Source organism: Protopterus annectens, chromosome 10.part0 (assembly GCF_019279795.1).
Source record: "Protopterus annectens isolate FY-2018-M chromosome 10.part0, PAN1.0, whole genome shotgun sequence".
Lineage (NCBI taxonomy): Eukaryota > Metazoa > Chordata > Ceratodontiformes > Protopteridae > Protopterus > Protopterus annectens.
The window spans coordinates 1,218,140,495-1,218,162,405 of NC_056744.1; the positions used below are offsets into that span (position 1 = coordinate 1,218,140,495).

At 42.1% G+C, this 21,911-nt stretch overlaps 1 protein-coding gene across 1 annotated transcript in view; it reads left to right on the forward strand.

The window, feature by feature from the left end:
• Positions 1–10,062, forward strand: part of ECHDC2 (enoyl-CoA hydratase domain containing 2) — a gene marked incomplete in the record, with an annotated part of 851,050 nt that extends 840,988 nt beyond the window's left edge. Inside the window, 1 exon segment of the mRNA XM_044085957.1 lies at positions 9,841–10,062. Coding sequence (XP_043941892.1) covers positions 9,841–9,918 — 78 coding nt within the window.
• Between the last annotated feature and the right edge of the window lie 11,849 nt (positions 10,063–21,911).

Consider the following 21,911-nt stretch of genomic DNA (forward strand, 5'->3'; position numbering starts at 1 on the left):
TTTAAAGTTTGCTTCACTTGGACTGTTTTGTAAACTATTCATTTGTGGATCAGCATTAGTCCTAATCATGTTTAAGCTCATCAAAACAGTGACTAGTATTTAGCCTGTTTCCCCACTTGTGGTGGTCGTCTGGAGTGGTTATGTTAAAGTAAAGGAGAAGGGAGGCCATGGTGGAAGAAAGGGGAACAATGCGGGGATATAGATGCTCTTACAAAAATACCATTGTGGTGTTCTGGGAGAATCTTTTGATGAGCTATGATTAAGTCAAGTTATAATAAAATCCCTCTTGTAGAGCTGAGGATCTTGTGTGCACCTCAGCATTTCAGGAAACAGGAATTATTTTCTACATTGCAAGTGTTTTATGTATGGGAGGTGGTGTCTGCAGTCAATACTTCTGTGGCATTGGAGTTTAAGTTGCACTTTACTGCTGTGTGTGTTTGGGGGGAGCACTTTACATGCTCGAATTACTGAACGCTCGAATTGCATTTGGTCGAGCATTCAGTAACTCGAATGTGTAAAGTGTTAAAACATAACAGATGTTCTTCATCTCACATTGCTGCAGTCCTGACACTTGGGTAGTCCGCTGTCCCAGTCGGCCCGAATACCAAAGTATTAGGCTGACGCCCGGGTCAAGGCTGGCGTCATCTGGCGTCACGCCAGGGTACAAATGCGCATGACGTGATCCCATTCAGTCTTTTGCCGCATGATCCGATGCAGAAGCAGTTTTGCGAGATTTTCTCCGTCGGAGTTTCAGACCGAATCCAAGTTGGCTAAGTACCGTCTGGGGAATATTTTGTTTTTCTTGCCTCAGTATTTTACGGATGTCAGAAAAGTGAATAACTGTATTTCTTGTGGGAAACAGATACCTCATAGGGATTACCATACCTTGTGTATACCTTGCTTAGGGCCTGAGCACGACGTGGTTGGTTGTCGCTTGTGCTAGATTTAACAAACGCACTATAAAGAGAAGATTAGATTGTGCCAGGTTAGTTTTGGGAAGCGGTGTAATTATAAAATGCCGCCGGATGTTCCGGACGCTTCATCAAAAAAGCAAGGACAAAACAGCAAAGCCTAGGCTGGAAGAACCGCCTGTACGGACGTCGGTTTTCTTTAGGGCTCGTGGAGCCAGAGGTTCAGCCAGAAATTTCTTTGGAATCCCAGGGAGAGACTTTATTACTGCAAGATGTGACCTCTCAGGAGGTAGGCCAGGCGGAAGGGGCTCAGGTAGCTGTTCTTCCCTCCCTTCCTAAGGTGGTTAGGCCCTCCCCTGCTGTTTCCAAGGCTTCTCCCAGGGGCAGGCCAGGTTTTGTTTCAGGTGTTACCCCTAGTTCTTCAGGGTCTGTACCTAAGAAGCATATGCTTAAGATGGCAGAAGATTTGATTACAATGATTAGAGGTTCTATGCCCTCCTGATAAGAGGCCTAGGGTGGAACCTGAGCTTGGGAGTTTTGAGCAGTGTTCGATGCTTGGAGCCTCGGCTGAGAAGACTTGCAGGAGTATTCCCTACTCTGATCTGATGTAGATGATTCATGAGGAGCATTTTAAATGGGAAGGTCAGGATTTCTCTGATTCCAGGAAAAGGCTGAGGAATTTTTATTTCTACCCCAGCATAGGCCTTTAGCTATACCTCCTGTTCTAGATGTGGTGGAGGATGTTTTGCAGAGGCTTCTCTGAACCCTGATTCTTTGCCTCCTGCTCCAGTTAAACCGGATAGATATTATAGGGTGCCTGAAGCTCATAAGTATCTTTTAAGAGTCCTAGGGCAGACCCAGAAACTGCCTGTTCCTCCAGATAAAGAGGCAAGGGCTTTGGATAGATGGGGAAAGAAAAGTGTATACTTCGTGTTCTTTTACTTTAGAAAGGCAGGACAACGCTGGACAACTGTGTGCTGTCCAAACCAACTCCAAACTTTATTTGACACACACACATTGAGCATGCTCCTTCCCTCCCTCTCTCCACCCCACCCCCACCCCCGCCCCCAAAGAACATTAGCTAAAGCAAGACAATTCAGTCCATTGAATACACCACATCTCAACTATTCAATTTCTTCCACTTCACTACTAACTTGGTACATCGACAAAATGCTCACTTAGCCATGTTCACATTACTATAACCCAAATAACATTGCTATTTACGGACTGATCTCTACAGATCCAATCGGTCCGGCTTGTTAATAACTCTTCCTGATCTGGTCCTTAACACACTTTCCTGACACACAGGCGTTGATTCACATTCAGGCTCAGGTAAAGGAATCAAATGCACACGGTTTCACGCACAGTCCCTTGTCTACAGTACCTGGGGTCTTCATATCTGTCACCCACACCTGGTCACGGGCAACACATCACCCAACGGCCTTGCCGGGAATGCTGCCTGTTGTAGTCCGTGATATACACCCTCTCTCTCCTCTTTTAAGCCTCCTCCAGTCAGGCAGCACAGGGTCCAACTGCGAAGGGTGAATCGAAGAGAAGTCCCCTAACCGGCCCCATGAGAAGTTCCGCAGGGCTATATCCATTCTGCAGTGGCGTTGTCCTGTACGCCTGAGAAGAGCCATGTAACGGATCGACACTTTTTTTAGCAGGTTCTCTTCACCACACGAACTGCCGCCGCGCCTCCCGCTACTCTCTGCGAATCTGGGGCTGGGACCTCTGGGATAAGACTTTAGGTGGGTGATGACCTCGTTGGATTTGCTGTGTTTCAACAATGCGATCTCAAAAAACCTGGATAAATAATCCACAGCAAGAAGGTAAGTATTTCCTTTTAGTTCAAATAAATCCGTGCCCTCCTCTTTGCCATGGTCTGTCAGGACATTCAGTTGGGATGAGGGGCTCAGGATGATTCCTTCTCTCTGAGATGCAACCCACCATCCCAAAACCATGTCATTTATCTGTTGGCTGAGCCCAGGCCACCAGACAGTCTGACAGGCTCTGGCTTTGCACTTCACAATGCCTTGATGTCCCTCATGCAATTTTAACAACACCTCATTGCAGATGGGATAACAACCATCTTTCACTGTTAGCGAGAACGATCTGGCCAGTAGCTCTTCAGTAGGGGTTCCTGGTTCGCATACAGCTGCCACCCTGACTGCACAATTCCATAACCCGCACACACACTGTCTGCTTTCAGCTGGTCCCGTAGTGTCTCATGTTTTCCACAATGCTGTTCACGTGATATCCGTGGTCCTCCATTAGCTTTGTTTTTCAAAGTGTTTAGTTTTTTTAAGAGTGGAGCGTGACAAGCATCCACCACACAGTGATTTCTTGGAGGCAAGCTGCACTGTGTATGAGAGAACAATCAGTCTCATCCTGAAGCGCTGGATTCTAGGCGGTAGCAGATCCAGTGCTTGCCCTCCAAGCAATGAAACCAGAGGTTTGTGGTCAGTTTCTAGACAAAACGATTTTACTAATAGGTAATATCCACGAAACCTTCGTACCCCCTATTGAATTTGCATTATGCAGCCAAACTGGAGGTGAGGTGATTTTAAGTCATTGAATGCCTTTTCCTGGTCCCGCCCAGTAGCTGTTGTCTCTTTTGATAATTCTCAGAGCTCTATCCTCTCAGCCAAATGAGGGATGAACTTTCCCACCTGATTCACCATGGCAGGTGCTTCCATCTCTGGGCTTATGCCCGAATCTGTGATGACATGGAGTGGACATCGTGCTCCTCCTGGCGGCGACCCCCAGACCGCCGTCGTCCATGTGGGTCACCCTCTAGTCCCTCAATGACCTCTGACTCTGACATCGTAAACGAATCTGTTAGGGTTAATGCAAGGGAAGCGATTAAACAAAGGAGCCAAAAAGGGGTAAGGGGGTTATGAGATGTGCCAACGGCATCCACTCTGCTCAACGAGGGCAGCCACGAACCCTCTCTGCATATATATTCATTTAACTTGGTGAGTCTACACATAGTCTCAGTCTGTTACTGTCTTTCTTTGAGGCGACAACATGCCTGCACACCAGTGCAGTCAGTAGGTTCCTCCTCACTGCACCCACACCACAGCGTCTCCACATTAACTCCTCCATCAATGGTAGTGGTATCCTCCTGGGGTCTTCACATTTGGCTGAAGCTTTATGTGGTATTTCACCCAGAGCACAGTTCAGGGTATGAGGTCTTCAAAGACTCCATGGTGATAGTATCAACGCTGCTGGAGCACAGGAGCTTCTTCCCACTGAACAAGTTGTCCAGGTCTGACTTGGAAATAACAGTAACATAAGTCATAGATGTGCCCTCTATTTGAACCTCCACAATGAACCAAGGAAGAAGCCCTGTTCTTCGCTCTCTCCAAGCTCCTCGTCCTCCTCGATACACCACCACCTTACTCTGCCTGCAGAGCAACATCTTGCAGCAGTCGCGGACATAGGGAGTTTATGATGAAATGGCCCCCACCTGCAAAAAACACTCGGAGCGATCGAGCGCCTTTACCTTTTGCGTCGAGTGGTGTCTGCACAGCATTCACGTTATACTGTAGTGCACTACTGTACCACAAAACCCCCGTCTGCTGCTTCTTAACCTCCCGACTGTCTGGCCATGTTTACAGCTCTCTCCAAGTCCAGCTCTTTTCCATCTGCATCCGGACAGTCTGGTGTCAGCCAAACCCACGACAATTCTATCTCTTATAAGCTCAAAAGCATCAACAGTCTCATTCAGTTCAACAATGTTCTTAAAATCTTTGAATTCCTTCTGGGTTTGAAGATAAATTGCTGGCCTGACGGAACCGCTCAAAACGGCGTATCCAGTTTGGAAAAATCAAAGGGGTTCCGGCTGAATACTAAAGCAAACGGCGCAGGCTAGCCCGCCAGCCATGTTAATTCCAGCGACTGCCGACCATTCTCTTAGATCCACCCCATGTCCGCTCACCCGCACCACCCGCCACCATACGGTCTTCAGCAAGTGTTCAGCAATCCCAGTCACAGCGACACCATGTGCGGTTCTTTTTTAGAAGAAAGAAGGCCTTTACACTGGTGTGCTGTGCTAACTCAAACTTTATTATTGAATACAGCATATCTATGAACATCCTTCCTGTCTCACAGTCCTTACGTCATGCACCTCCCCCCCAAGACAATTAGCTAAACACAAGACAATTCAGTCCATTGTTGACACCACACACTTTTCCACTTTCCTTATGAGACTTTGGCTTTGAATTGCCAGTTTCATATGTTGAAATACCAAAATTATCTCCTTTCACAATTAAAGTCTGGTATTGAGTGTTTGCAGGATTTAGTTCATGTTTCTGAACAGGTGGGTAAGCATTCTTTGCAATGTGGTTTTGATGCTGTGCAGGCCTCTTCGAGGGTGGCTGCCACTGGTTCGGTTCTAATACAGCGCCTGGCTGAGGATCAAATTTTAGATGCTCCTTTACAATCTGATGTGTTGTGTGGAAGCAGTTCTAAAGAAAATGGAAGACAAGGCTAAGTCTATGCAGACTGTTAAAGATTTTTGCAGGTTCAGCCTCGGAAGTTTAGTAGAAATTGGCCTACCAAGGGGTGGACATATCCTGCTTATGATTCCCAGTCTAGGGTAGGTCTAGGCGTGGTAGGGGCAGAGCTCAAGGTTCTTTTAGGCCTAGAACAGGAGTTCACCTGCTCAGTCTTCTGGTGAGGGCAGGGGTCAGTCCTAACAGACCCAATGACCTGCCTTTTCAGCTGCCAGAATCTTCTCGTCTGGCAGCACCTTTAGGTTAGCACAAAACTGGAGTTTAATTACCCAAGACAGATGGGTATTGGATATCATTCACCACGGTTACAGGTTTTATTTCCATACCTTGCCTCCTTTCAAAGGCATGCCAGACATTCCTCCTCAACAAAGAAAGAGGCTCACAAGCAAATTTCTCTGTTACTCCAAATAGGGGCCATTCAGCGGTTCCTGTGCCAGAAAGGGGCCTAGGATTTTATTCTCGCCTGTTCCTAGTACCAAAAAGGGGAACACGGAGACCAATTTTAGATCTATCTATCCTCAACACTTATCTGGACATTCCCAAGTTCAAAATGTTGACGTTACAACAGCTTTTACCTCTGCTGGGCAAAGATCACTGGATGGTAACTTTGGATCTCAAAGAAGCTTACCTTCATGTTCCTATCAGACTAATTTGCAGAAAGTATCTCTGTTTTTCAGGCTAGAAATTCTCATTATCAGTTCTCTGCATTGCCCTTTGGCTTATCTACTGTATTCACAAGGTTCTGGCTCCAGTGATAGCTTTCTTCAGGCTAAAAGGAATACAAATCTATCCTTATTTGGATGATTGCCTGATTCTGGCTCAAGGAAGGGGTTCTTCTTCAGCATTTGGAATATGTGATAGCAGTGCTAAGATGACTAAAGTCCAGTCTAGTACCCTCTCAAGACATGTGCTTTCTGGGTGTGAGACTGAATACAGCAACCCAGATGGCCTTTTAACCCCGGACAAACAAAAGAATCTTTCTCTTTACTTCCATCAACTATCTCATCAGTCCGGGCTGACTGCAAGGACAGTCCTTCAAGCCTTAGGGTTCATGGCATCTTGTATTCTGGTGCTTCCCAATGCCAAACTGGAAGCTGCAATGGTATCTCAAAAATGTATGGACACACCACTGCCAGGATTTGGACACTGTCATTCAAATAATTCCTTGCATTCAGAAGGAATTTTTGTCGTGGGCTCAGGAATGTCACCTAAACAAGGGACTCTCTGTGACCCGGCCAGAGGAGAGTCAGATTCTAACGACAGATGCCTCAGACACAGCCTGGGGAGCTCATCTGAATGGAAAGTGGATACAAGACCAGACTGCAGCATCTACATATCAACATGAAGGAGATGTTAGCAGTCCAGTTTGCATTACTGGCGTTCAAGGATTTACTTCTTCCAGGGCAGGTGTTGATTCTAACAGACAACACAACTGTCATGTGGTACATCAACAAACAAGGGGAACACATTCTTATCCTCTATGCAGGCAAGCAATGATTTTGTGGGAGACTGCGTTAGGCTTGCAGCTGAATCTTCAAGCAAGGTTTCTGCCAGGAGCACAGAACTCCTTAGCAGATGTGTTAAGCAGGCAAATCATGTGTCCCCACGTGTGGAAACTGGCTCTTCTTGTATTTCTGACATTGACAGTGTCATGTTGCATTCCAGACATAGATCTGTTATTCTCCACTAAACCACCAGCTGCCAAAGTTTTGCAAAATTCATCCCACAGCCTGGAAAGTGGATGCTCTTTCTTTCAGTTGGAAAAATCTTCATGTGTATGCCTTTCCACCTCTGCCTCTCCTCCCGGTCAGACAAGACAAGCCAAGGATGATTTTAATAGCTCCAGATTGGCCTCGCAGCACTGGTACCCATTGCTGAGGAGTCTGGTAAGGAAGCCTCCATGGCCCTTAACTTTGATTCCACACCTATTGTCTCAGAAGGACGGGCATCTACTCAATGTCAAGCTTCACTCTCTTCATCTAACAGCCTGGCATATTCTGTTTTGAACCATAGCAGGTCTCAGCTTCCTCAACAAGTTTTGAATGTGATTATGGAAGCCAGAAGACCTAGTACAAAGAAAGTGCATGTCAGGAAAATGGAAGAGATTTTCATTTTGGAGTGCAGCAAAGGATTTGGATGTTTCTGAGCCAAATTTGAGTGTGGCTCTTCAATATCTTACTGAGTTATTGGACAAAGGTTTGTCTTTCTCTTCCATTAAGATTCATGCTGCAGCAATTTCAGCTCACTATGATTGTGACCCACCATTGTTTTCTCATCCTTTGTTCAAGCAATTTCTTAGAGGGGCAAAGAATATAAGCCCCCCATGAGAGCTCCTACTCCTGCTTGGGACCTCAATTTTGTGTTGGAGAAACTCACTCTACAACCTTTTGAGCCTGCAGCTACTGCTGAATTGAAATATTTGTCATGGAAGACTGCTTTTTGTTAGCCATTACCTCTGCAAGAAGGGTGTCTGAATTTTCATAAGGATAGGGTATCTAATCCTTCCTTTATGCCTAAAGTGGTTTCTAGTGTGGCTTTAAACCAAACTATTCATTTGCCTACCTTTTATGCAAATCCCAAAATAAGGGAAAAGATTTTGCACACTTTAGAATTACGTTATTATTTAAGCAGGACTAAGGATTTTAGGCAGTCTCAGCAGTTGTTTGTTTCATTTGCTTTGAGTTCTCAGGGTAAGCCTGTGTCAAAACAAACTATTTCTAAGTGGATTGGGTTTTGCATTACTTTCTGTTACTCCCATCATGGAAATTCCAGCTGGGATTAGGCCTCATTCCACTAGGGCTACTGCCACTTCAACAGCATTTCTAAGGGGGGTGGCAACTAAGGATATTTTGGAGGCTGCTACTTGGAGTTCAGTGCATACTTTCTCTAAGCATTACCACCTTCCTCTCTACTCTAAATCTAGGGCTGGTTTTGCCACTGCTATTTTACAGGGCATGTTGTCAGCTCCTCCTTCTTTGTGATTTGCCATCCTCCCTCACCTCTGCTTTGGGATTCGTGTCAGGACTGCAGCAATGTGAGATGAAGAACATAGTACAGTTTTGTACCTACCATAAATGTAGATGTTCCTCCTTCCCTCTGTGTTTAGGGGTGGTGTGTGGTGGTGGGATTGTTTTTCTGACTTTGTATATATTGTACATATATTTGGTACAGGGGTGTTTGGTGTGTTGTTGTTTTTTTTAGGGTCTTCTGACATCTGGGGCTGTCAGGACTGCAGCAATGTGGATCTTCGAACATCTACATTTATGGTAGGTACAAAACTGTACTTTTACTTACCTTAAAACATTACTTACACACAGAGGCAAGGACCCCCCTGTATGCTCTGTGTGTAAGTAATGTTTTCTTTTTTTTTTTGCGATGTTGATCGGAAATGGGAAATCTCCCATTTTGCGCTTCCGCATACAGCATGAAATGGGAGATTTCCCTTTTCCCCACAGTAGCACGATCTCGGAGTTGGTATAGTTAAGTAGGGGGGTGGGGGGTGCAGGGCCTTCAAAAGCGATGTTTGACTTTTCTGTGGGTTTTTTGCATTTTATTTTAGGAGTTTGAGTATCCGAAAATCGAACTTATGGTCCCGACCATATGAAGTTCGGGTTTTGGGGAATTCAAGCTTCTAAAGTGAATCCGTGTTTGGGTACTAATATGTACTCAACTCTTCCATGGTGATAAGGTCTTAAGTCCTGTTATTTCATGGAATTGGATAGTATGCTGTGCTTTTTTTTCCAAAGGTTCAAAGTTTTGGTTTATATTACGTTGATTCCTAGGTTTGGGATTTACTCTACTCTTGCATTAACTTGAGACTGATATTTAGTCTTACTAAAGAAGCTGTAAGTAGCTGTGGTACAGCGGTAGCGTTGTTGCCTCACAGCAAGAGGTTCTCCTGTTTGATTTTCGGCTAGAGTGCCTTCTGTGTGGAGTCTGCATCTCCTCCCCGCGGTCGTGTGGCCTCCGAAAGACATGCGTGAATGGGTGTGGCTTCGCTGAAGGTTGGGTGTCGGGCTGGCAACTCGGCACCATAAAAATCGACTGCCAATCATTAGCGGACCGGAGTTCCGCTGTAGCAACCCCTAATCGGGAAAAGCCGAAAAGACAAACAACAATTTCTCTCTGAAGAAGCTGTAATCACGTATTTATATAGTTAAAGTTCTGTTCTGCATTTTTAAGTGCTAGAGTTCTAGGTTACACTTAACACCTTTGTAGATGTAGAATTTCTTCCTAAATTTAGAATTCTTTCCCAAAATATGTTTTTATTTATTTATTTTTTTGGAATTACTGTAATGGTTGATGCAGTATTCTATATATATAAATTTGGATTTGGCTTGGTGGTCTTGTGGTAAAACTGCTTTATACAAGATATCTTTGTTAATTGTATTCCTGTCTTTTTGATACAGGTTATTCCAACTAAAGATCGTTTGGAGGGGATGGCTGCTTTCATAGAAAAACGTCTACCCCGTTTTACTGGTGAATAATACAGGTGTCTTCTATGGACAATAAATGGTGGAAAATGGCAGACTGTACAGCAAGCAGCTGCATAACTAAAGACTTCTCACTGCAGTACATATACGCTCACTCAATGAATAAATCCTGTGCAAAGCATGCACATTTCAACTGCATTTTTAAGTGACTCTGTTTCAGAATGGCATCACTTGTGAATACTTTAACTGCACATCAAAGGAAAATGATCAACAGTACTAACATGATCAGAATTTGTAGCTAATCGTGCTTCCAATGTACCCAGTTAAATTGGGAAAAAGATCAGATACAAACCTAATGTTCAAATCTTCCTGTGGAGAATGCCACCACTTTTCTAGACTGAGAGCTGTTTTTTAAAGTAATAAGGATTTTTTTTATCTCACTTCTATTTCTGAAGTGTTGCAAAGCATTCTAATGTCTAGAGCAGAACTGTAGATAATCATGCATATCATACTCTGTTCACCAGATAATCCAGCAGATATCCATCATGATTTGCTGTGACACGTACTTAGCATTGTGCCGTCCTACACATTGCAGCAACCAGCAGGTCTACATTTGGGGGGGGACATAAACCATGCACTTACCTCTCAACCTATTAGTGAAAGAAATCTGGACAAAGCATAAAATAATGGGGAACAAATACCCAAAAATAGGGACATAAATATTGCTTAACAGGATTTGTGTTAATATTCATTTTCTGGGGGATATGGGTTCACAAATTCAAATGCATGTCATGATTTAGTGACTTTAATCTTAAGTGATTTGCCAGAAAATTACAAATTCCATCAGGAACAGACCGAAACCAGGAGACAAAAATCTGAACAGTTGAGAGCTATGACCATGCATAACTGTTCATTCCACAGACCAAATTATTTGATAAAACTACAATCGGTCATACAAGGTGTGGCATCGCATCGTCTGGTTGTGTAATGTGGTTTATCTCCCATTTGGAATGACTCACCACACACAACTTGTCACCTGCTCCTCCGAGGAAGAGTGATACCAATATTCTTGTAATCTCTCCAGGACAGTGCAGGCACAGTTCCAAGCACATATTTTGAACTGATAATTATGTTATGCAATGCAGCGTCCTGCAGTTCCTCACAACAAAGCATGATGCTGTGATGTGTTTTACTCGTGTTGTTTTTGTAGAAGAGATGCATGTCCAACCATTGGAGATATAAACATCGTGTCTGCAAGCATCAGAAATACCTAAAATCCATAAACTGCAGCAAATGTTTTTAATAAAAAAAGCTAACTCTGTGATGGCACAGCAATGGAAACATGGTAATATAACTATGAAGAAAACTGTAAACCGGAAAACAAAAGTAGATAATTGTAGGTACTCAGCGAACTTGAACAAACAGAGATCCACTCTCACAAAGGTGCTAAACACTTTAATAAACTTTGGATAAGCGCTTTTGTCTTGTGTACAAGACTTCATCAGATAACACAAATAATGCAACTCATTACTTTTATACCAATCCAAAATTAAACTGCAATTAAAATTTAAAGATACAGAGGTCCTAATAAAATACAATGCACAATATCCATGTATGTACTGTTTAAAAATGTTTAAAAATCTCATGCATTTAAAAATTTATATTAAAACTGTATGTTAAGTATACAAAGTGTATACGTTATATACACTATTTTAAACTTTAAATGCTTTAGCTGTTAACACAGGCTTTATAGTAACATACTCATTCAAACCAGGAAAAATGTTGGATCTAAGCCTCAGCTGCCATTTCAATTCCCTATTAAGTAGTATATTCTTGACATCTCCCCCCCTGGGGTTGAATTTAACATCTATAATCCCAAATTTAAAGCCACTACAAGGGGGAGAAAAACACTCAAGAGAGTGCTTGTACAACGCACTATTTTCTTTTTTATTTTTGATGTCATTAAAGTGCTCGTACATTCTTTCTTTCAAGGCTCTTTCCGCCTTGCCTATGTAGAATGCAGGGCACCTTTCACAAGTGGCCAAATACCAATCATTTTAGTATTACAGTTACCCTTACAGAACCACACAGTGCTCTTCATACTGTTCTGTAGACGTATACTGTCTTCCTTAATAATATGTAGGCACTGTTTGCAATTACCACAAGGACTAGTTGCCTCTTGGATATCTCTGTTTGTTCAAATATTCTTTTAAAATTCTTTTCTGTTTTAAAGGAAAATATAGGTTCTTTCCCCACTACTTCATAAAATTCACTACTAGTTTTTAACATGCTCCAGTTGGTTCTTATAATATTGGTAAATGTGTCAGAAAAATTATTAAATTCTATAACACAAGCCCTTTGAAATTTGTTGTCATCTTTCCGTTTGACAGTTTTATCAAGAGGAACACCCAAAAGGGCCTTGTATTTAGTACCCCACCCTTCGTATATTTCATCTAACACCCAATGTACCAACTCCCTGGGGTACCCCCTCTCCTCAAACATTTTAGCAAGGACATTAAATTCCCCCATTAAATCAGCCTTATCTGAGGTCATTCTTGCTATACGTACTGCCTGACCTTTAACAAGGCTCTTTTTCTGAAATATGGCGTGATTGCTGGTTTAGTGCAAATAACTATTACATTATGTACTTTTTCTAAAAGTTTTAGATTTAAACCCTTCGTTAGTTTGAAGAATAGTGGTGTCAAGATAGTTAATGCTGATTCTGTCCCATGTATATGTTAATTTGAAAAAGGTACATCCATTTATATATTGCATAAATTGTTCCACAGTGTCCTGACTCCCTTCCCATAAAACAAATATAGCGTCCAGACATCTCAAATAAAGATGTATATTGTTATGAATGAAAGGGCTGTTGAACACATACCTATGCTCCCATTCCAACATCACCAGATTTGCATAGATGGGGGCACAGGCTGCTCCCATCGCTACCCCACTAATTTGTTGATAATGTTCACCCTGGAAACATATATAGTTGTTATCCAAGACCACTTCCATCAATTCAAGGATCATGTGTATTTGATCTTTAGTCATACTGGAGTATTTGTGAATACTCTCACTAAAGAATTCATGTCCCTCGCATCTCAGAATACTAGTAAAAAGATCCTTGACATCTATGGTAAGAAAATTGTAGTTTTCCTTCCATACATCCTTAGTTAACTTACTCAAGAAATCCCATGAGTCTTTGATTAAGTGGTCCGTCTTATCTAGAGTTTCCTTAGTCCAGTGGTCAGCATAAACAGCTAAAGGGTGGTTTTTTGAATTTCTCGCAGACACAATGGGTCTGAAAAGGGGGTCCTTGACACATTTGTGTACCTTTGGTACTCCAAAAATATTTGGAATGATTGGATTCATTTGCTTTATGTTTTACCATCTATCCGATTTTCAAGCAGATATTCTTGTAGTAAAGAGTCAATTCTACCATTTGCTATAGTAATTTCATTTTTGAATACTGGAGAGTAAGTATTGGTGTCTAAAAGGATTTGTGTAATTGCGTTGTTATATTCTTCAGTTCCATACAACACCACGCCCCCTCCCTTATCCGGCTTCATGATTTGAACTTTAGTTTGAGATTTCAGTTCATTTAGTAGCGTCTTTTCCACTACATTCAAGTTGTGGGGCTCTGAAAGAATCCCTTTTCTAGCTTCAAAAATTTCTTCAGTGACACACTTTTCAAACACCCAAAGAGCTGGATGTGGATTAATAGTGCTGTTCCTAGTTAACCCTGAATAGTCATGACTTAGATTTTTTGAAAACCGTACCTAAAATGAGTTTTCTAAGGTATAGTTTAAGATCAACAAGAATGTCTGCTACATCACCAACACTTGAAGACACAAACTTGAACCCTTTTGAAAATAGGTTGAAATGTTCCTTGTTTAACATTGAAGATGTATAATTGAAAATCTTAAATCCCTTGTACTCACTAACTATACCATCAGTATCTGCTACTATAGCTATTTTACTTTCTTTCCCACTTTTTTCCACCCCTGATTCTCCCCCGTTTTCATATGTGCCTGATGATGTTCTGGGTGTGGGTAATATCTGGTTTTGCTTGCCAACCTTTCTGACCTTCTTACCGCTAAAAAATGACCATTCTGTTCAGAAAAAGAATCTAATTCATCGAGCTGCCTATTTGGAGAAAAATGGTACTCTCTCCTCACAGTCAGACTGATGGTCCCTTACCTCAATAGGGATCCCTCCCATATCATTATTAATTTTGTTTTTATTATTTGAATAATTTTTATGTGGACCAGGATATGCTGAAAAATCTGCATATTGCTGTCTATCCCTTGCAAACCTTCTCTCTTTCCTGAGAAATATGTTGTCAATTCTTTTATTGGTCCTGTACAGGACTTTTTTGTATAACTGTTCGTATTCAGTAAATAACAAATCCTTCAAAATGTCTTCATTCAACTTTTCTACTTGTTTATACAAAGCAACCAACACTGTGTCATTGTATTTAATTAATTTACTTATAAGCCCCATCCCACATTCGTCAAAAAAGATTGAAACTCTTTCAAAACTTCTGCATTGTAAGTTATACCAAAAGGGTATTTTTACATTCTTAAACCCTGTGGGACCATTTTACATTTCAAACAACCTTGCAAATATCTGTTGTCAATCTGTAAACACTTTAACTTGAAAAGCTTTTTTTCAAACATATATATCCTAGATTGTAATGTTGGTGCTTCATAGTGATAAGACCCTTGCACGTCAGTGTTGCCATTCACAGTAGTTACAAAGTCAAATTAAAAATTTTTATCGAAAATAGCACTGAAACACACAGGTTCCACTTGGTTCAACCTGGTGTCCATTGCACTATTACTTTCAACACACACATAGTCTGCATGAGAAACAGTACCTTTAGTATTTCCATGACAATGCAGCTAACTGGTCCACTACCTCCTTCAGTCACAAAATGTCCAGAACAAAATGTTCTTTTACCAGAGAAATTCCTCACAACAAAGCACAATGCTATGATGTGTTTTACTCATGTTGTTTTTGTAGAAGAGATGCATGTCCAGCCATTGGAGATATAAACATTGAGTCTGGAATCATCAGAAATACCTAAAATCCATAAACTGCCGCAAATGTTTTTAATAAAAAAAAGCTAATTCTGTGATGGCACAGCAATGGAAACTGGGTAATATAACTATGAAGAAAACTGTTCCCACAACTCCTTTGTAGCATTAGTACCTAACTGCAGTTCAGTAAAACAAAGAAAGATATTAGCCTCCCTAAAAGTTGTCCTAACATCCCTCACAATCTCACTAACACAGCATGTATCATAAGCATCAATCCAAGATATGAAAATCCTTCCAAAATGTACAAAGTTGATGAAGTCTGAGGACAATATTAGTGCTGCAGTAGCACCATCATTGATAGTTCTGCTGCATATAAGCAGGCATGCTCCCCTATTTTATTTATCCCTCATAACGCTGGTGAATATTTTGAGTGGAAGTGTACTTCACCCCAACCCCTCTGCAACACACAGTTGCACACACATTAAATAATATGTGAGCAGTGCACACACAGACACACACGCAATCTGTGGGTACAAGTGCACACCAATACCTCTAATATGAGTATGCATTATCTATCAAATAATGCATTCAGGAAGCAGACAACAGATGTGAATATCTGACAGCAGCAGCCCATGTGTTTAGTTTGCATTTATCTGTACCAGCATTTAGATGACACTAATTGAAGCACATGGGGACATGGGTAGTGGCTGATCCACTCACATCATCCAGCACTCCAGTGTTCATTGCCCTGTCTAGATTCATGCTGTAACACAATACAAATAAATGTTTGGCTACCATTTTGTTGTATGTTATCCTCTGCATCTGGACTTCTGAATGCAGTGGGCTAAACCGGTTTGTGGGTGGTCTTCATTGTCACTGTAAACTGACCCCCGCATTGCTTCTGTCTGAGACAGGGCAGCACCATACCAACAGTCCTAATGCCATTTTGGGTGGTGATAACATGCTGTTTTGATAGACATACGCAATTGCTGATGATGCAGGTGGTGCCCAGTTGCTTTGGTTTGTTGATGCTTATACTTTCTGCAGGTTACCTTTGCTGTAAATGCTTCATGACATACCCACTTCAAAGTAAGAGTACCATTGTCTGTTCATTCATTTCTTAGTGATGTTGCAGGTATTTATGAATGTGAATGACGACATCGGTAGCCAGTTCTGACAATTATCACCTGTTGTGTAACATCAGACAGTAATGCTGTAGAAATCTGTTACTCTGAATCTACAGAAAAGAAAGGTCTTCAATTGAAACTCAGCAAAGCATTCCATACACAGATGAGTCCGCATTTCTTGAGCATGTCCAAAATATCTGTGTTTCTGCTTCGTGGCACAGTTGTGGCAGTATCCTTTCTTTTTCTTGCATAGAATAGTCTACTTTTGGTCCAAACCTGCCAAGGTCTGACAGTAATGTTTAGCTGGTATTTCTGTGCAATGACTGAAAGGGCACTCTCTTTCATGTAGACATTCAGCAGCTATATATCTAGCATTTTACAGACAAAGGAGTTGTTACCAGCATACCACCCTAAAACTGCTTTACATCACTACATGGGGTCACACTGACTACAGTTATAAGAAAAATACTTTTGTGAGTTGGTTGATGTGAATGGAAAAGCCCAAACATAATGGCAGCATTAATCACTGTCACATATGAAATGAACAAAAAACAAAAGTTAGGTACTTACTATAATAATAGTTGTGTTGTCCTGTTTTCATCTGATTCAGTTGATAGGACTCTGATCTGGCTTCTGCAACCCCAAACGTGTAGCTTCTTGGCTCCAACTCCTCCACTACCCGTAATCCCTCTTTTCTTCCCTCTGAATATCTCAGATCAAGTTTACTACCTAACATTATATAGTTGCATGACCTGAACCAATAACAGAAGCCAATTCAGTATAACTGTAAAGGTGTATACAACAACCAACAGTGGTGAGACTGCAAGACCCCTTAGGGTACCACCATTCCTTGAGGTAAAAAAAGGTGACCGTTTTGGAAGGAGGAGGGGGTTTTGAACCAGAGGAAAATAGAACAACATGGATCTATCATTGTGGTAAGACATAACCTTTTTATCCAATGTCCAGTTTCATCTGACATTCCCCAGAAACTGTCTCCTGGCGTCACCTCAAGGGAGGATGTTCTTGAGCTCTGCAGAGCCAAATGAAGAGCAATATCTGGATTGTACAACCAGTTTATAATGAGACACAAAGGTGTGATGCACAAATGTTATCAATTGGCAGTTTCATTGAAAAATTGTGAAAGTTGTTGCTGACCTGGTCGAGTGAGCTGTCGGCCTTTGGGGTAGTGGTAAACAGTTTGTCATAAACAAAGAAAATGCAGTCGGACAACCATCTAGAAAGGGTGACTTTAGAAACACCACATCCTAAGATGACTTTGGAGAAGGCCACGAGCAGTTTATCTGCCTTTGTGAACATGTTTGTTCTATGAAGATAAAATCTATGTTGTCTGTGAACATCAAGCAAATGCAATGTATATTCTCCTTTGAGTATTTTAATAGGAAAACTGGTAGAATTATGGATTTGTTAATGTTAGATTCAGATGCCACCTTGGGAATAAGGGAAGGAATTTGTCCCAAGACAGCTCTGTCCTTACGAAAGATCAAATATGGTTATTTGCAAGAAACTGCCTAGAATTCTGAAATCCTCTTGGCTGAAGTGACTGCCACCAAGACAATTGTTTTCAGTTTTAAATACTTGAGATCTGGTGAAGCTGCTAGTTTAAAAAGAGGCTGCGTGAGGGCTTGCAGCATTATTATGATGTCCTAAGGAGGAACTGGATCCCTTGTAGAAGGTCTAAGAAGAAAATTTTTTGTAAGAAAGGCTTTAGAAGCTCTCAGTTTGACCAGTATAAAAGTTTGAAACTGGAACCCTTGAGAAACAATTCTGATCCAAAATCCAGTATGAAAGGGAGAGGTACAGAAAAAGGATCTAAACCTTTTTCTACTACCCAGAAAGAAAATGTTTTCCATTTACTTCAGTAGTGGTGTTTTTTTGGTAGACTTTTGAGAAGCTGTAAGAATATGAATTACCTTTTCTGAGAACCTGTCATCTCTGGCCATCGTTAAATTTTTAGTAACCAGACGGTTAGGTTTAAGATGTTGAGGTCCAGAAGAGGAAACCCAGATGGGTGTGATAGGAGGTCTGGACTGTGATCCAATGTCTAAGGAGGATGTAATAGGTGAGGCCATAGAAACTGGAACCAGATCTGTCAGGAGCAATGAGGATTACTTTTGCCTTGCACAGTTTGACTTTCTGGATGAACTTCATGATTAAAGGAAACATAAGAGGCACATATAGGAGACCCAGGGGCCAGTTGTTGAGCAGAGTCTCCCTCGATGGCTTACTGAAGGCAAAGTAACTGCTGCACTTGTTATTTAGATGGGATGCAAACTGGTAGGGCAAGTTTGCTGCAGCGGTGTAAGATTTTGTTCACCACTGTTTGATTGAGGGACCATTTGTGAGGTAGAAGAATATTTCTGCTCAGCTTGTCCACTAGTATATCAGAAGCCCCCAAGATGTGGGTTATCATAAAGTGTCAGGGAGACTTTGCCCATTGCCCCAACCTCTGGAACATGTATGGAAATCACAGCCTCTGACGGAGAGTCTTGAAATGTTTGCAGCACTAATAGGACTGCTCTCATCTCCAGAATATTGATGCGAGTACTGCCTCCAATGGTGTTCAGTTACCTTACATAATCTTTCCTTTTTAATGCCCCCCACCCTAAAAGGGAAGTGTCCTTAGTGACCACCACAGTGGGAGGGGGACAAAATGGGTACCCTTTGAATAGAATTGAAGACGATACCCACCAATTGATATGGGTCCTGCAAATTTGTTAGTTTGATTATTGAGGTAGTGAATCGGTGATGTAGTTGAGAACACTGAACTGATAGGCTCCACTGAAGGACTCTCATGTAGAGCTGGATATAGGAACCAAGGTGATTGTAGAAGCCATGTGGCCCAGTAGCTTTAGAATCAGTATTGCTGGTGGAGAAGGTGGCACAGAACTAGACTCTATACCCTTCAAAGTGAAAGAATCCTGGAGTGTGGGAAGAGATCTGTCTGGTTCAAAGTTTCTAGGTGGCATCTGATGAATTCTAAGGATTGTGTGGGATGTAACTGGCTCTTGCAAACATTGGTTGTGATCCCTAAGGATTGAAGCAGCTGGAGTAAAAGTTTCCCTCCTTTGAGTACATGTTTGTTCGAAGTTTTTAGGAGACAGTCCTCCAATACTGGAACCCCTGCAGTCTGAGAGAAGCTGTGACTGCTGCCATGTATTTGGTAAACACCCAGGAGGCTGTGGTGATGACAAAGGGCAAAGATCTGAACTGATAACTTGGCTGCCAGTCTGAAACAGAGAAATCTCCTTAAATGTTTGTTTTTATTAACATGATAAGCATCATGGAGATCCATTGAACACATCTAGTCCTTACTAATTAGAGAGAGAATTGATTGAACTGTGGCCATCTGGAGTTTTTTGCTTTACAAATTGGACTGAGGTCCAGAATTGGCCTTAGTTCCCCCTGTCATATTTGAAACTTAAAAGAATCTGGAGTAGACACTAGTTGTTCTGGTGGGTCCTGTTGGATGGCTCTTTTTTTTAATAGCTTTTTGGCATCTGCTGTGGCTGATTCCAGTTGATGCAATGGCACTCGGGGAATACTTTTCCTTGGTTGGGGTGGGCAAAAAAGGAAAACGGTATATCATCTGATGATTATCCTCATTAGCCATAAATCAGATATGATGGCCTGCCAGGTTTGAGGGTGCAGGGTTAAGTGATCATGTGCCTCCAGAGTGTGGCTGCCAGGCAATCCTTCAGGAGGGATGAAAGGATTTCTCTGAAAAGTGCATGAAATCCTTTTTTCCAGACTGCCTCTGCCCCTAGGGTGATGTCCATTAAATACATCTTCCCCTCTGCCATGGGAGGGTTTATCCGAAGAAATGTCATCACTAAAACCTGGAGATTTTCTGAACCACCTCTTCTTATTTCCTCGATTCCTAGAAAAGGTTGTGTGAGAAGTGGATTCCCACAGCAGACATGGTCTTACTGTCCTGCTCGCTTCTGGTTAGTGTGTCCTTAACCTTGGGTCCCAAGAGAATGGAACCATCATAGGGTGCATTAATCAATGAAGGATGTCTCCTTAAAGACTTACGCAAAATCACACAACTGTATCCAGGCATGATAACTTATGGCTATGTGTGTGCCTGCTGCTCTTGATGTCCCATCAGCTATGTTGGACAGCAGATGCATGGAAACACTGGAAAGAGATGTGAAGGTAGATAGCTAGGATTCCATTTTCTGGTGAATGTCCATTGGCAAATTACCTGAGAGAGAGAGAGAGAGAGAGAGAGAGTCGGTAAGTAGTTTGGTAAATTCTGTTTGAAAATGTGTGATGTGAGCTAGTAAGTTCAGCCATCTCGGTGAAGAAATATCTGAAGCACAAGTGTATTTTCCAAATCTGTCCAGAGCCCTCAATTCCATATTAGGGGATGAACAGATGGGGGTCCCTGTTAGTTCAATGAATGGTATTTTCTGTGCACTTACATCAAACATGCTGTTCGTCGAGCTGTTCATGTTAAGATTGCGATATAGTGAAGATTGGGAAATTTGTCCTTTCCTCACTGTAATGTGATCTTGGAGTTGGTTTAATGGTATTTTCTGTGCACTTACATCAAACATGCTGTTCGTCGAGCTGTTCATGTTAAGATTGCGATATAGTGAAGATTGGGTAATTTGTCCTTTCCTCACTGTAATGTGATCTTGGAGTTGGTTTAAAGCCCCCCCCCCACATGATTGGAATTCGATGAACGGCATTTCCAATGAAATGCCATTCATTAAAGTGACATTTCACTGAATTAATGTAGACCTGAAAAGATGTACTCATCAGGGAGTTCTTTTAGTAGCCACCATGACAGCTTGTAGCATCCACTGGGGTATCTTTACTCCAGTGCTTCCCGTCCTTAGGTGCTGCCAAAATTCAGTCTGGTTTCTTCTGTATCAGCTGCACTGTGTCAAGTTCTTTCCAGGCCCTCAGAGCCATCAAATCAATAAGAGCATTGGGGGAGGGGACCACTCAGGCAGTAGAACGGTCAGCTGCAAAAGTCTTCAGGAACATGGATTCCTGTGGGCAAGGTGCGGCAGTGGTCCACTACCATTCTGTTTCATCATTTCCAGGATTTCACCAAAAGTGATGTAGGGGCAACCTGAGGGAAGCCTTTCTCCTACATCCAAATCTCTGTCTTCTGTGACTGATTTAGGTGATGAATCCAAGTGTTTCTATTTACAAGTCTGCTTTTTGTGGATCTAACATCGAGGAGCCTTGGACTCCAGATCTGAATCACACTGGGAGCTCAAGGTGAGCACTTCCCCAAGACTTTTTGAAGCTGACTGTCCTTGTTGATGAGAAGGTGTGGAGATAAAAGCAAAAAGAGGAGGAGGTCAGGATGGATCTGAGCATGGAGGAAACATCCCTTCTGTAGAGGACAGAAAACTGTCTACAGCTTTGAATGCCGGAGCTGAAATCTGGATTGAGGAGACTCTGGGGAAGAGCCGGAGCTGAGAGAACCCCATCAACACACTCTTCCTGAGTCCAAAGCTGACATCAGAGCCGAGCTGGCAAGACCAGATGCCCCGAGAGGCAGAGTAGGATCCAAAAACTTTAAAATCAACCTGTCCGCTGGGACCCTGGCTCCAGTGGCTTGTCTGTTATTCTCATCCCGATCTGACAGTGTTGGAGTGAAGAGAGACTGGAGTAAGTACACCAACAAACTAAAATACTTAATACTATTAAAAACTGGCCAGTAAAAAAGAAATGTACTTTATTATACAAACTCTAGTGCCTCAGCAAAACACTTGCCTTCAGGGAGTACAGACATCAAACCAAGTCCCATCTTTATAGGTTCATAGGTTCATACTAGGCTATCTGCCCGAGGGCATTTATAAGCCTAGCCCATAGTTTTGTGGCTTACGCCACCCCT